Source organism: Felis catus, chromosome D1 (assembly GCF_018350175.1).
Source record: "Felis catus isolate Fca126 chromosome D1, F.catus_Fca126_mat1.0, whole genome shotgun sequence".
Lineage (NCBI taxonomy): Eukaryota > Metazoa > Chordata > Mammalia > Carnivora > Felidae > Felis > Felis catus.
In genome coordinates, this window is record NC_058377.1 from 67,704,413 (window position 1) to 67,717,964 (window position 13,552).

The 13,552-nt window shown below is 52.7% G+C and overlaps 1 protein-coding gene across 6 annotated transcripts in view; it reads right to left on the reverse strand.

The window, feature by feature from the left end:
* Positions 1 to 3,581: 3,581 nt before the first annotated feature.
* Positions 3,582 to 13,552, reverse strand: part of GALNT18 (polypeptide N-acetylgalactosaminyltransferase 18) — a 410,401-nt gene continuing 400,430 nt past the window's right edge. For 5 of the 6 annotated variants that reach the window (XM_045038963.1, XM_045038961.1, XM_003993000.5 and 2 more), the window contains one exon: positions 3,582 to 4,003. In XM_045038963.1, the coding sequence (XP_044894898.1) occupies positions 3,857 to 4,003 (147 nt within the window). In that variant the 3' untranslated portion in view covers positions 3,582 to 3,856. The other variant, XM_045038960.1, reaches the window with a different exon arrangement.

Below are 13,552 nucleotides of genomic sequence, written 5' to 3' on the forward strand. Positions count from 1 at the left end.
GCATGTGGGAGGTGACTGGGGCACAACAGGGAGGGAGCTGGAGGGCGGGGAGATAGGGAGGGAGGAATGCCAGTAAAGTGCACATTAAGGTGGGTTACTGGGGCTCAGTCCTATGGGGGGACGGTGGGGGGTGGTGAGGCCTCACATGTGTGTTCCTGAAGGGTGAGGAGGCCCATCCCTCATGGACGGGCTTGTTCCTGAGGCCCAACCCCCTCAGTACTTCGGTCTGCCCACACGCAGGCCCGAGCATGTGCCTGTGGCCACAGAAGGGCCTCAGACAGAGACACAGGAAGCTGCGGGAGCTGCGGGTCTGTGACCCCCTGGCAAGTGACCTTTGGGGCCAGCCAGGATACGGCCAGGTCGCTGGCTTCTGCCATTGTCTCTGCAAACAATCGTGTCCACTTCCGGTCGGGAGTGAGGGGCCCATCTTCTCCCTTCACTTCTTGGAGCGGGTGGGAGCCTGGGTACCGGCAGGCGAGGGCTGAGGCTGAGCTGTGGAACCAGGCTATGGGGCTCGCTGTCCTGGAGGTCTTAGACACCTGCTAAAAGAGCCCTTGATGGTATCAGGGAAGACCGTTTCCTGTTTCTACCAAGTCATCGGATGTGCAAACAATTAAGAAAATAATGATCTCACTCCAGGGTGTTCAGAGAGCCCCCAGACAGCTGCTAGTTGGCTTGCACCAACATCAGGGAAAAGCAGCCAGCTGAGGCTGGATGTGGCCAAGTGCCCTTGGCCTCCTTCCTTTACATTCTCCCCTCCTGCCTCTGCCCCAGGCTCACCAGCCCCTCTGCTTTGGAGACGTGTGACCTTGTGTGTCTCACTTTTATCCCTCTGAGGCCCAAGTGAGCCTGGACTGGCCATGTGGCCCTCACTCTTTGGGAGCCAGGGCCCTCAGGGATTATCTCAGAGCCAATTCTCCCACCAGGGCCTGGGCATCTGGGCTCAGGGAGGAGATGCCCCCTATCGCCCTGTTTTCACTGCCCCCGGATTAGCTCAAAGGGGAGAGCTCTATTCTGGGGTTTGCTTCTTAGAGTGTAGATGTTGGGAGTGGCTGAAGGCAGGGTGCCTTTGATAGGACAGGGATGTGTGGAGTTTGTAAAAGCGTGGGTTTGGGTGAGGGCAAGCGCCTCTAGGCAGGTGAGACTGACGGTGTAGATGCTGGCACAGGCTGGACGGGCCACGGAAGCCAACAGGCCTGGTGAAGTATGGGCGTCGACTGGTGTCAAGGTGTGGATATATCCATGACGGCGGCTGGGTGTTAGGATGTCAGTGGATAAAATAATAGTAGTTACGACTTGATGGCACTTACCATGTACCTGTCGCTGTTCTTAGTGTTTTACATAAATTCCCACTCGTTTAATTTTCACAACAACCCCACAGAAGACATTCCTATTTTTTAAGGAGAGGAAACAGAGATGGAGAGGTTTAGTAGCTGCCTGAGACCATCCAGCCAATAGCTGAGGCTGACTCAGAGTCCACACCCCTGGTCCCTCTGCCCTACAGCAGGGACGGGGCGCAGGCTTGTGGAGGTGCGGGTGTGGGTAGACGCGGGGCGTCGGTGATTGTGGCTTCAAGTAGAGGCCGCCGGGTGTAGGGGAGCGCGTGATGGATGTAGCTGGGGTGGGAGGCCTGGGAGAGAGCAGGAGGAAGGGTACAAGGGAAGGGATCCTGGCGGGGACCGAGCAGGGGTCTCAGACTTCAGCAGGGAATCAGAATTCCTGGACCATTTGTTAAGACCCTGACTGTTTCTGATTCAGGATTTCCAGGTGGGGCTCGAGAACCGCCCTTCTAGTAAGTCCTCAGATGACGCCGATGCTGCTGGTCTGGGGACCAGACTTGGGGGCCACTGGCAGGCGAGTGCGTGGGGGTGATGATGAAGCACAGCAATTGGTGCTGAGAGGTGAAGCACCAGGTGGGTAGATGAGACTAGAATGGAGGGGACTTGGGAAGTGTGGCTGGGTTGCAGGGCTCGGAGGAGTTTGTCAGAATGAAGTAGAGGAGTAAGTGTGGGGGAAGCCATATTGAGGCCCTGGCTTCCGGAATATGGCAAAGGCAGTGCCTACAATTCCCTCTTGAGGGTCTTGCTTCCCGTGTCCACCTCCTGGGTGGGAGCCATCAGGTGGGAGCCGCCTGGCCAATGTCTGGGTATCCTCTCTGGTCTGTGGTGGGAAAGCAGTGTAACCCTAGGTGGGGGGGGGGGGGCGGCTATGGTGGCAGCCTGGGAAGTCCTAGTGGCCCTCTAGGGTGAAGCCTGTGCATGCGGGTGTCTTGGTGTGCCAGATGGCCAAGACGAGAGGCTCCTCTTCCTTGGGGGTCCCTGAGGCACAGGGGTGTCTCTATGATCACCAGTGTTTCAGCTATAGATTATTGATCCCCAACAAGCAGGTGTTGGGACTGGAGGCCCCTGGGAAGGAGGTCCCAGAGAACTTGAGAGGGTGGGTGGGGCTGAAATCTGTCCAGGAAGGGTTTCCTCTCCTGCCTCGGTCCTACAGCCTCACACTCACTACTGCTCTGCTATGAGCGAGAGGGTTGGAGGTGGTGCTGGAGGTGGGGTTGGGGTGTCCTTCAAACTAAAAACAGGAGCCTTCAACCTGAGGAAGGCCTACTTTGGATTGGGACAAGAACCATTCAGCCGGAAGCTATTGGAGGGACAGAGGATTGAGTAAGAGGCTCCAAGAAGGATGGTTCTACGCTGAGGGCCACTGGTCTCCTGAGGCTGGGCCCAGAGGGGTGATGTGGAGCCATAACTGAAAGAGCCATGTGTTATGGGTTCAATTGTGTCCGTACCCCTCAGTACCTCAGACAAGAAGTCCTCTCCCCTCAGTACCTCAGAATGTGACCTTATTTGGAAATATAGTCTTCACAGAGGTAATCAAGTTAAAATGAGATCACAATGGTGGGCCCTAATCCAATATCACTGGTGTCCTTGTAAAAATGAGAAATGTGGACTCTGAGGCAGACACACAGAGGGACACAGGAAGCACATGGGCACCTACAAGCTGAGGAATGTTTGAGGCTATCAGAAGCTAGAAGAGAGACCTGAAACAGATCCTCTCACAGCACTGGGAAGGACCCAACTCTGCCCATCTTTGATTTTGTACTCCCAGCCTCCAGAACTGGGACAGAATGAATTTCTGTTTAAGCCAGCCAGTCAGTGGCACTTTGTTATGACAGCCCCAGGAAACAAATACACCGTGACTCATGGAAGGAGCCGAACTGTCTTAGCAACTGGAAGGAGGCATTTGCTGTAGGCCAGGGTTACTGCTGAGGGCCGGGGCGATGGACCGCTTTGGGAGGTGAGGAAGGTGATATCAAGATGGGGCAGTGTGGCCTGAAGCCTAAAGCTCAGCAGCTGACGCTCGGGGGCCAGCAGAAACCCTGCTTTCTTCAGGAATGCTGTCTCCAAAGGACGCATCTGCTGTGGGAGAGGCAGAAGGAGCCTTCTCTCTGGAGGTGACTGTGAGGTCACAGTGCCCCACTCGCCACCCTGGGCCTCACAAAGAAAGCGGGCTACAAGAACTCCAAGTTCAGAGGAACCAGGCAGGCAGCTCCACTGAGCACCAAATGACTGCAAAAGCCCTTTTCTTAATCAATAGTATTTTATTGTCAGTTATAAATATTTTCCATTTGTCCCCTATTTACAGTTGCAAAATAGTTTATGATATTATACCATCACCCACCATTCGGCACCTTTCTATAAACTCCATGAAAATTGAATAGGAAATAAAAAGCTCTTTTGGGGGGGTCCCGCTAACCTGGTTCCCCCAGACTCAAACAACCCCCCAGACAGCAGGCAGCATTGCAGCAGGTGCTACACAGTAGCAAAGGGACGGGCGGGGGCGGCTCCCAGCAGGGTCAGGACGCCAGGCTCCTCAGGACGTTGGTGATGCTCCAGTGCTGGCCTGAGCACCTCTGCAGCACCAGCTGGAAGCCAAACTCCGAGTCGCTGTTCTCCTGCAGCTCCAGACAGCGCTTGGACTTGCGGTTCTGGATGGGGCCTCCCTGGGAGCCGGGGCAGAGAGTGGAGTCAGAGGCTATAGACGAAACAGGGGAATCTGGGGGGGGACCTCAGGCCTAGAGTTATCGGTGGGTCCAGATGCCTGGGGTCCAGAGAGGCTACGGGAGGTGTGGGGGCCAGCATTCCCATGCAGCCTCAGGCTGCCCTTCTCTGATGTGTTGGTCTCCTCCCTGAGACCGAACATGTGCCTTGGTTTTCTTCACAGGGCCCTAGTTCTTCATTAGGATGGAGACACCCTGCCCCAACTTCCATCCACTTGCTGGGGTGTGGCATGCTGGTGTGCTCCCATAGCTCCCACCCTGGGGGCCAGGCCCTGGTCCCCATAGGCATGGGCTGGGGTCCTGCTCTGAAAAGTCTAGTTCCTTGGGACTCCCCTCCCCATGACTGGCCTGAATTTGACCACCACCAGAGGCCCAGGACTTCCTGCTTTTAGGGTCCATGTACCCAAGTGGACCTCTAGAGTCATCAGTGTTGGTCTCCACCAAACTCAGGCTCCTGGATATGTCTCCTAGGCCACTGGGCTCCCTCAGCCCTGGGCATGCATGGTTTTCCCCCATGCTACTGATGTTCTAGAATGTTCTGTAGTTATGCACACTCAGTTTATGCCCAAAGCTCTTGAAGGAAGAGAGGTGCTGCTCCCCAGAGCAGCCCCATGGCAGCAAAGAGGAGCCCAGTAAGTTTATTTTAGTGAGGCCCTTGCAGAGCTCAGACACTCTGAGGCTGCTGGCTGTAGTAAGTCTGAGCATCAGCCCGGACTATTTGAGTATCTTGGAGTTATACCAATTCTGCAGGCGGAATTGCTTGGGGTAGGTGGTGGTCCTTATAAGTGCACTCTTTGTAGCTTAATGGCACTTGAGTAGGTGTTCAAACTCACCTTCTCCCCAGAATCTACTCCTCTTGTGTTTACCACCTCAGTTATAAATATTTTCCATAAATAATTTCCCCCAAAAGCAATAGCCAGGCATTCGTGTGGGAGACCTGGGCATTCTCACTGACACCTCTGCCTTCTCCCCAGCATCTGATTAGGCACTAAGTCCTGCCAATTCCACATCCCTCTTGCCTGGTGACTGTCCCCTTATTGCTATCACATCACAACCCTGCCTGCGTTCAGGCCACCATCTTCTGTCCCCTGGACAACTGCATCAGCCTCCTAGCTGACGCCCCTCTGACCTCCAGAGGCAGGGAACAGTGATGTCTCTGAAATGTACGTTTGGCCTAGAGGACAGAGCCCAAGTTCCTTAGCACAGGCCTTCATGGCCTCATCTCCTCCCTCAGCCCCCACACCTTTTGTGCAGCCACACCAAACTTCCTGCAGTTGTGTAAAGATTTCTGTATTATCAGGGTTCCTAGACATCAAGCAAGCCGTGTCCTGTGCTGGGGGTCCTTCTCCATGCTTCCGTAGCAGGCCAAGGCACAGTCACGTTTCAAGGCTAAGCTCCTGCTCCATTTCTTCCAGAAGCCTCCTTATCTCTCACCTCAGCCCCTCCCACCTCTTCTCCTCCAGGCCACCCAGCTAGCGAGGTGCTATTCACCCGTGTTTTCATCGTGTTTTCTCTATTCGCCCAGCATGATTGAACGGTAGTGGAATTACTAGTTTACTTGTCTCCCCCTCACCCTCCCATACTGACAGCTCTATGTCTTATCAATTTCTGTGCCCTCAGCATCCAGCCAAAAGACTGGTACATAACAGATGATCAGTAAATGTTGGCGGTCATGATCTGCATAGGTGAGGAGGGATGGGTCTCCAGAGAGGGCTGCTGTGTTTCACAGGTGTTTCACTCTGGAGTGGCCCTGAGCAGGCCTGGCAGCAGGGGGAGGGAGGCCCCTGCCTGTTATGACTGCAGCCTACCCCCAGCTACATCCCATGCCCATTCCAGTGAACAGCATGCTGGGAGAGGAGACCGCGAACTTCTTCTGAAAGGGGTCATCCCCAATCAGCTACCACTATCCCCATGGTGATGACTGACATCTCAGAGAACATAAAGACTCAGTTCTCACGGCGACCTAGGAAACTGGCAGTATTTACCGCGGTTGGACACACGCATCTCCGAGACCCAACACTCCCACACTAGGTCTGTACCTAGCACAAATGCATGCACCAGAGACAAGCACCTGAGTGCTTTCTGCAACGTGATTTGTAAAAGCTCCAATCTGGAAACAACCCAAGTGCCCATCGATAGTAGAATGGATAAATAACTTGTGGTTAGTCACATAACGGAATATTGTACAGCATCACAAATATACAAACTAGAGCTCCACTCAATATGAATAAACCTAACAAATATCATGTTAGCAGAAGAAGCCAGATAAAGAACACATATATAATTCCACTTATATACACCCCCCAAACAGGCAAAATAGGACCACGGTGTTAGAGCCAGGATGGGGGTTATCTTTAAGGAGGGGGAAGAGGAAAAATGATTGACAGGAGGCAAGAGAGGGGCTCCTGGGATGCTGATGGTATGCTATTTCCTGACCTGGCTGGTGGCAGTACAGGTGTTTGCTTTGCTCTAAACCACTGAGTTGAACATTTACATTTTGTGCATGTTTCTGTATGTACGTGTGCTATTCTTCAATTAAACAATTAAGACAAAAAAAAAATTCAGCTCCCTCAGAAGTGGCTTTGAACAGTAGGTGAAGGAGGCAGGTAGCGAGAGACTGGATGGCAAAGGGGATCGGGGGTCTGTCTGTGCGTGTGTTGGGGAGGAGGAAGAGAATTCCCAGTTTCCAGTGGGTGGAAGATGGCCCAGCAAATTTCTTCTGGAATATTCAAGGGAAGAAAGCAGGTCTCTCCTGCTGTGCGCCTGAGGAGAGCCGTGACTCATTGCACCCAAGAGCAGGGAGACACCAGTGCAAAGAGCAAACCCAAACAGCAAGCTCATCTCTCACCCAGAGAGACACCGGCTGACTCAGGCCCTGAGGGGGCAGAGGAACAAGTGGCCGTGAGACAAGGGATCAGAAAGGACCCTGCAGTCCGCATGTGGAGTTCACTCTGAAGGCCGACCCTCTTGCTCTAATCAGCAACCTGGGTGACCTCTACTTCGGCCTGGGGCCTCCAGCTTTGCTGGGCCTCCTCCAGGGGTGACTCACGTAGCCTCCTGAACCAGCACTTTCTTTCCCATGCTGCTCTGCCCGGGAGCATTCAACTCAAATCCTTGTCGTGGAGGCATCCAGCAACGGGCCCCAGACTGCCCCCCTGAGGTTCCCACACGTGGGTCTGCTCCTGCTTCTCCACCCTTTCCCTTCCAATAGGGGAAGGTAGGGCTCATGTCCCCCGAGTTCCATGCCTTTCTAGTTTAAACTTCCGCAAGGAACTGAGCAACAATTTTGTATAATTTTTCCAACCCGCCTGCTCTCCTTTGGACAAACTCCAGTTACTCTGTGTCACTCAGAACTGACTGCCAAGCAGAGGGCCACCACCTCATTTCCACTGGACAACAGACTCCTTCAACACAGCCAATGAATCAGTGCTTTCGGTGGCCACGCCATGCTCCTGGGCTGACGACAGGTTGATAGCTTCAAGTAGTCCACTTGGAAGCTGTGGGACCCCATTCTGTCCCTCAAAAGCTGGACTTGCAGACCCAGAGACATCCCTTGTGACATCTGCTCCAAGCAAGGCCAGCCCATGGCTCTGCCAGGCACAGGTTTCTGCCGTTTCTGTTGCCGTGGCCTGAGCGCACCTGTCGCCCACATCCGGGTTGGGCTGTGTCACCGCTGCTTCTTTGGCAGATGTGTGGCCAGGCTCCCCTGACCCTCCAACACTCCGTCAGCTGGCGGCGTGCCAGACCCATGTCGCTAGGAGTGGAGCTCAGGCAGGGTGCGAATGAGACCAGCCCCACTCACTAATTCATGAGCTCTGCCGGCCTTTCTGGCTGTGAGATGGGAAGGGGCGGTGCTGACCTACGATGCTTCCTTCCTGGTTGTTAGCTGGTGGCCCTGGGTGAGCTGCTCTCCACTCTGGTTCCATTGTGTCTAGGACCAGATGGTAATTTCTGTCCTGACTACTGAAGGACGAGAGAAGGAGGAATGGGAAACCCTTCCATCAGCTATAAAACAACCAATGAGTGTGTATCAGGATGAGGGCTCCGGAAAAATTGCACAACAGGCAGAAAAGGGACCAGAGCAAGTGCCCATTCACTCTGCTGAAGATGGGCTTCTCAGAATCTCCTCAGGGGCTGGCCCGGGCCTGTGTGCCAGTGGCCGGGCTGCTTCCGTCAACCCTGGATCAATAAACTTGGGGAAACTTGTCCAAAACAGAGAAGGCGCAGTCTCTCCTTTCCTGCTACCACTCAGGCACATTCTAAGCCTTTCACAGGGGCGCCTTGCCAAGCCCAAGAGAGGGAGGAGTGTCTCTGAGAAGGAAAGCATTCCTTCAGAGACTCAAATGTGACATTTCCCAGACCCCATCCTGGCCCTCAGGACCCTGGAGACAGGAAGTGTCGTGACCCTGGGGCAGAAGCAGCCAGTGTGGCCTCTGGGAAGGATGTGGAAGAAACAGAGCGAGGCCAAGAGCAGTGCTGTGAAGGAGACACAACCTCAGTGAGAGCATCAGGGCCTGTCAGGGAGGGTGAAGCAGGCAGTCAAGGAGAGCTTCCTCCCTAGAGGCTCCAAGAGGAGAATCTTCTAGAGCAGAAGAGTAAGGCCCGTGTGGAGGCCTCGCTGAGCAGCCCTGGTCAATGTCTTGGGAACATATCTGGGCTAGAGGAGGAGGAGGCAGGCCACTTTGGTGAGGGAGCTAGCACTGGCCACCGGTGCTGCCTCCCTCCTGTCCTCCTTCGCGGACCCCAGCCCCTCTCAGTGAATAATCTCTAGGCTCTCACCCTCTCTGGACAGATTCCATCCACCACAATTGCAAAGGAGCCTTCCTTTCCTGCAGTCCATCCTTCCCTGGTGAGCTCAGCACACCCTGGGGAGCAGCCTGGTGCTGTGACTCTCCGTACCCCTCCCTGCAGGCTCTGCACTGAGATGGAACTAACAGCTGTTGCCACTGATTTCCCAGGCTCCCAGCACTGTGTCAAATGCTCCACATGCCCAGTCGCACGTATTCCTCATGATAACCCTGAGGGGTGGAGATGGTAATTGTCCGCATTGCATAGAACTGGAGACTAGGGCTCAGAAAGGTTGGGACACGCACCCAGGGTCACGTCGTCAGTAAGCCCCATTCACTGTTCCTCACTAGCATGTGTGGCTAGGCCCACCACGTCATCTCTCCCGCCCCATGCCTGTCTCGAGGCAGCGGACTAGACTGAGCTCTGCGGGTGCCTCGATGTCTGGGGTGGAGGAAGGTCACCTTCGTGGGCTTCAGGGGCTCTGCGGAGCCAGTTTGGGCTAGTTCTTTTGAGGGCTCGCTGCAGACACATGATTCATCCATCTATTCATCCATCCATCAGATATTTAGTACCTACTGTGTGCCAGTTACTGTGTAACTCTAGGCCATGGAGATTCAGGAGTGACTAAACAGGAACAGATCTTTTTCTGTAGACAAAGACTGAGACTATATTCCAGGAGGGGGAGCAAACAGTCAGTTCTGTGGTGTGTTAGAGAGTGATCAGGCTGTGCACAAAAACGGACTGAACGTGAGCCCTTAAAATTCATACTGAAGTCCTAATCCCCACTGTGATGATATTTGGAGGTGGGGCCTCTGGGAGGTAATTAGGTCATGAGGGTGGAGCCCTCATGAATTGGATTAGTGCCCTTTTAAGAAGAGACGCAACAGAGATGCCCGTCTCCCTCTGCCATGTGAGGACGCAATGAGAAAGGGAACACCTGCAACCCAGGAAGAGGGTTCTCAGCAGACACTATCTGCTGGCACCTTGATCTTGGACCTCCCAGGCTTCAGAACTGTGAGAAATAAATGTTTGTTGTGTAAGCCACTCAGTCGATGGTCTTTGTGTTCTAGCCTGAACGGCCTCAGACAAACCAGGTAAGAGAGTGGGGCCGGCGGGAGGCAGGCAGAAGAAAGAGGTGGCCAGGGTGATCGTCAACAAGAAGGGGAGAGTTGAGTGAAGACACAAAGGGGGAGAGAAGGTGGCCTAGGTGGGATCTGGGGGTAGTCCTATGCCCCAGAGCAAGGCTCTCGCACCAGCAGAGGCCTGGTGTGTTCAGAGAACAGCACAAAGACCAGCGTGGAGGCCATTGGGCAGTGCGGGCGTGGGGCAGGAGTAGGAGTTAAGGCCCAAGAGGTGAGGTAGGGGCAGGTTCTGTGAGGACTCAGTGAGGACTCACAGCCACTGAATGGACTTTGGCTTTTAATCTGGTAACAGGGCCATTGCAGGGTCGGACTGACATGCTAACCGGGCCACTCTGGCTGCTGTGTGAGGCATGGAGTGTTGGAGGAAGGAAGGAAGCAAGGATGCCTGTTTGCAGTCTCTTGTCCTCACAGCCCAGGCCCATCCAGCAGCCCCTGGGCCGGGCCTTGGGCTCTGAAGGGCTGGGGCTTGATGCAGATCCCCTGGCCAGCCCCGCCGTCCATGGAGAGCACAGTTCCTTGGTTTACCAGTCCAGTCATCAAAATTATTTGTGTAATACATACACCAACAGGATCTGGAAACACACAATACTTTTAATTAAAGAATTTAAATAAGGGCAATTAAACCTGGCAGGAGAGATGCCGCAGCACACAGAGAGCTTAATTGGAATGGAAACTGAAGTAGATATGGAAAGAGCATTACAAAAAATCGAAAGCTCAATGTATAGAATTAAGGAGGCTAATAGCAATTCCTGGAGGTGCGTTCCCAGCCCCCAGCCTAGCTCTGGATCCTTCTGGGCCTCTCTGGAGTAGTCACTTGGAAGGGCAAGAGAGGCCGTGTGGGGGAAGCAAAGGAAGAGGGTCTCTGCTCCTGGCCTTGCCTCTGGCTCTTCCCACCAGACCCTGGGTCAGCAGCTCAGCTGCCCTGGGCCTTAGGATTCTCATTTGCAGGAGGCCCGGAGAGCTATGGGGCACTCAGATTTGTGTCTTGCCATGGGGCACTGATGATGTGTAGAGTGGCGCTTGTGGAGCCGTGGTCCACTGTGTAGCTGACCCCAGATCACGCAGCATGTGCTTCCCCTCTGCTTCAGTTTCCCCAACTATGTGCCTGTGGCAGCTAGAGGTTTCCTAACTAGCCCAGTTCCTCCTGAGGGTGTAGGCTGGGTAAACAGATCAGGCAGAGTCCCCGGAGGGCTCGCTTATCACAGATCACTTCTGGGCCTGTGACGGGGCCCAGAAAATGCCTTGTTAGGTTCCCGGGGGCTGCTGCCTCCGGTGCTGCTGGCTGGCTACCACAAACAAGCTGTCACAGTCTCAAGGAAGGGCTGGGCCTGGCTTGTCGCTTGCACTTGTGACCTCTGGAGCCTCTGGGCTGAGCTCAGGCTGGTCTCATGTTTACCACCAAAGCGTTTAGAGGAGGTTGTGTGGAGTGACTCCTGTATTCCGAAGTCTTCTCTGCTTATTTCAAAGCTCTCGTTCCACTTTCCTTTCTAATTAATTTTCCACGGCCAAATGGCCCAGTGCGTCTTCGGCTTTAAGCACAGTGGGCTTGGGAGTTTCCAGGTTAAATAGTTAATGATTAGTAATCAAATACTTCAAAGCATGGGTGGGATGTTAGCACTAGTTAAAGAAACTCTGAGATTAAGTCTTTTTCATAGAGGCAAGCGGTCTTTATGTATTATGAATATTCAACACTAGATTTATTCAAGAAGTACTCTGGCATTTATCTTTTTTAAAGGAGACTCACCAGTGCCTGAGTGAGAGTCTGCCTGGGATTTGCTCTGAAGGTCCACTGGACCAAAGATGGGGTAATGGCAATCTCAAGTGCAAAAAAAAGAAAAAAGGGTGAAAGTGGGTTGTGGAGATAGCAGGGTGGCTGGAAGGAGTTCGCTGAGGTGGCAGGAATCCAGCCAGTTCACACACGCCAGTGACTGGTTGGCAGGGAGACCCTAGCCCCAAAGTCCCACTGCAGCCATTCACTGGTTTTCTAGAAGCAAGACAAAGAAAGGCGCCATGGAATGGTGGTTTAAAGCATAGATCCCAGAGGCAAAATTCCTAGATTTGTTCTTGGACAAATTAGTCTCTCTGTGCCTCAGTTTCCTCATCTGTAAAATGAGGATAATTAAAGTACCTACTAGCATTGTTGGGGGGAGTTAAGTAATATTTGTAAGGCAGTTACAATACTATCTGGCACATAGGAATCACCATGTAAATTCGGTAAATAATTTTTAAAATCTTCTTCGGTCTGAGTAGTGGGGATCTGAGCCATCACACCTGCTCCTGGCTCCTGATCTCTGTGGGATGAGCAGGGGTGGGGCATGCTGACTGCCATAAACTAAACATCACAAACTTCCAGGGCCTACGCAAGGCTTTGTTAATCCATCAAAACTGGACAGTTCTACATTTGCCCCTTCATACGACATGGGAATGAAAAGGTGTTTTATTCCAGAGCCATAATGAAATACCAGATTATAGTCTTTTCAGTACAAAAGGTTCCTGAAGTCGGACTTCCTGACAGCGACTGGGAATCGGAATGGGAGAAAGTCAAGGACTCCTCCTCCTTGAGTGTGGGGAAATTCTTTGGCAGAATTAGCCGGGCTCCCTGGGAAATGTGCTCTGCAAATAGGTTCTTTTTTGAGTGGGTTACTCATCTTGCATCAAATTATCAAATTATACCCCACAAATCAGAGCCAATTATCCTGGACAGGCAGGCTTGGCTCTACACTCAGCTCTCTTCCGGGCAGTCTCCTCATACTCTCGAAAATTTCTTCTCTCCTGGCATTAATAGACATCTCTGTTGTTATCCGTGATGTCCCTCATGTGGAAAATGCATAAATGCTTTGCAGAGAATGAGGCAAGCATAGGGGCTCAGGTGTGGGGACAGCCTACCAGTGGGAACGCTGATCTATGTGTTCTTGGACCCCCAGATGGACCTTGCTAATGTTTCCATCAAAGGACTCAACAGCCAAGGGGAGTGACGGCAACCTCCACAGTATGACAGCAGCATGAGATATAGTCTGGATACCCTGACATTTCGTCAAAGCCTCCTGTTTTAAAAAATACTCATCCAGGGGCTCCTGGGTGGCTCAGTCGGTTGGGCAACTGACTTCAGCTCAGGTCATGATCTCATGGTCTGTGGGTTCGAGCCCCACGTTGGGCTCTGTGCTGACAGCTCAGAGCCTGGAGCCTGCTTCAGATCCTGTGTCTCCCTCTCTCTCTTCTCCTCCCCTGCTTGTGTTATATCAAAAATAAATACATACTAAAAAATTTTTAAAAATTCATACAAATTTGTGTTCACCCTGCTCTACCTAGCATGCATATTTGTTTTAGTATAAAACATTTCCATCCCCTTCCTTCAAATCTGAGGTTATAGGAAGAAGTACATATTTACTGTATAATTTAGAGTACCCCACATAACACAGTTAGGATGCACCACCACCTAAAAGTGTTATTTGTAGGAACTAGGGATTTCTCCAGCTAAGCAGGGCCCTTTGACTATTATGCTGAAATGTCCTTTTGCAGTATGAACGCATGTGTGTAAGGGGAGTCATCAGTGGTAAACTTT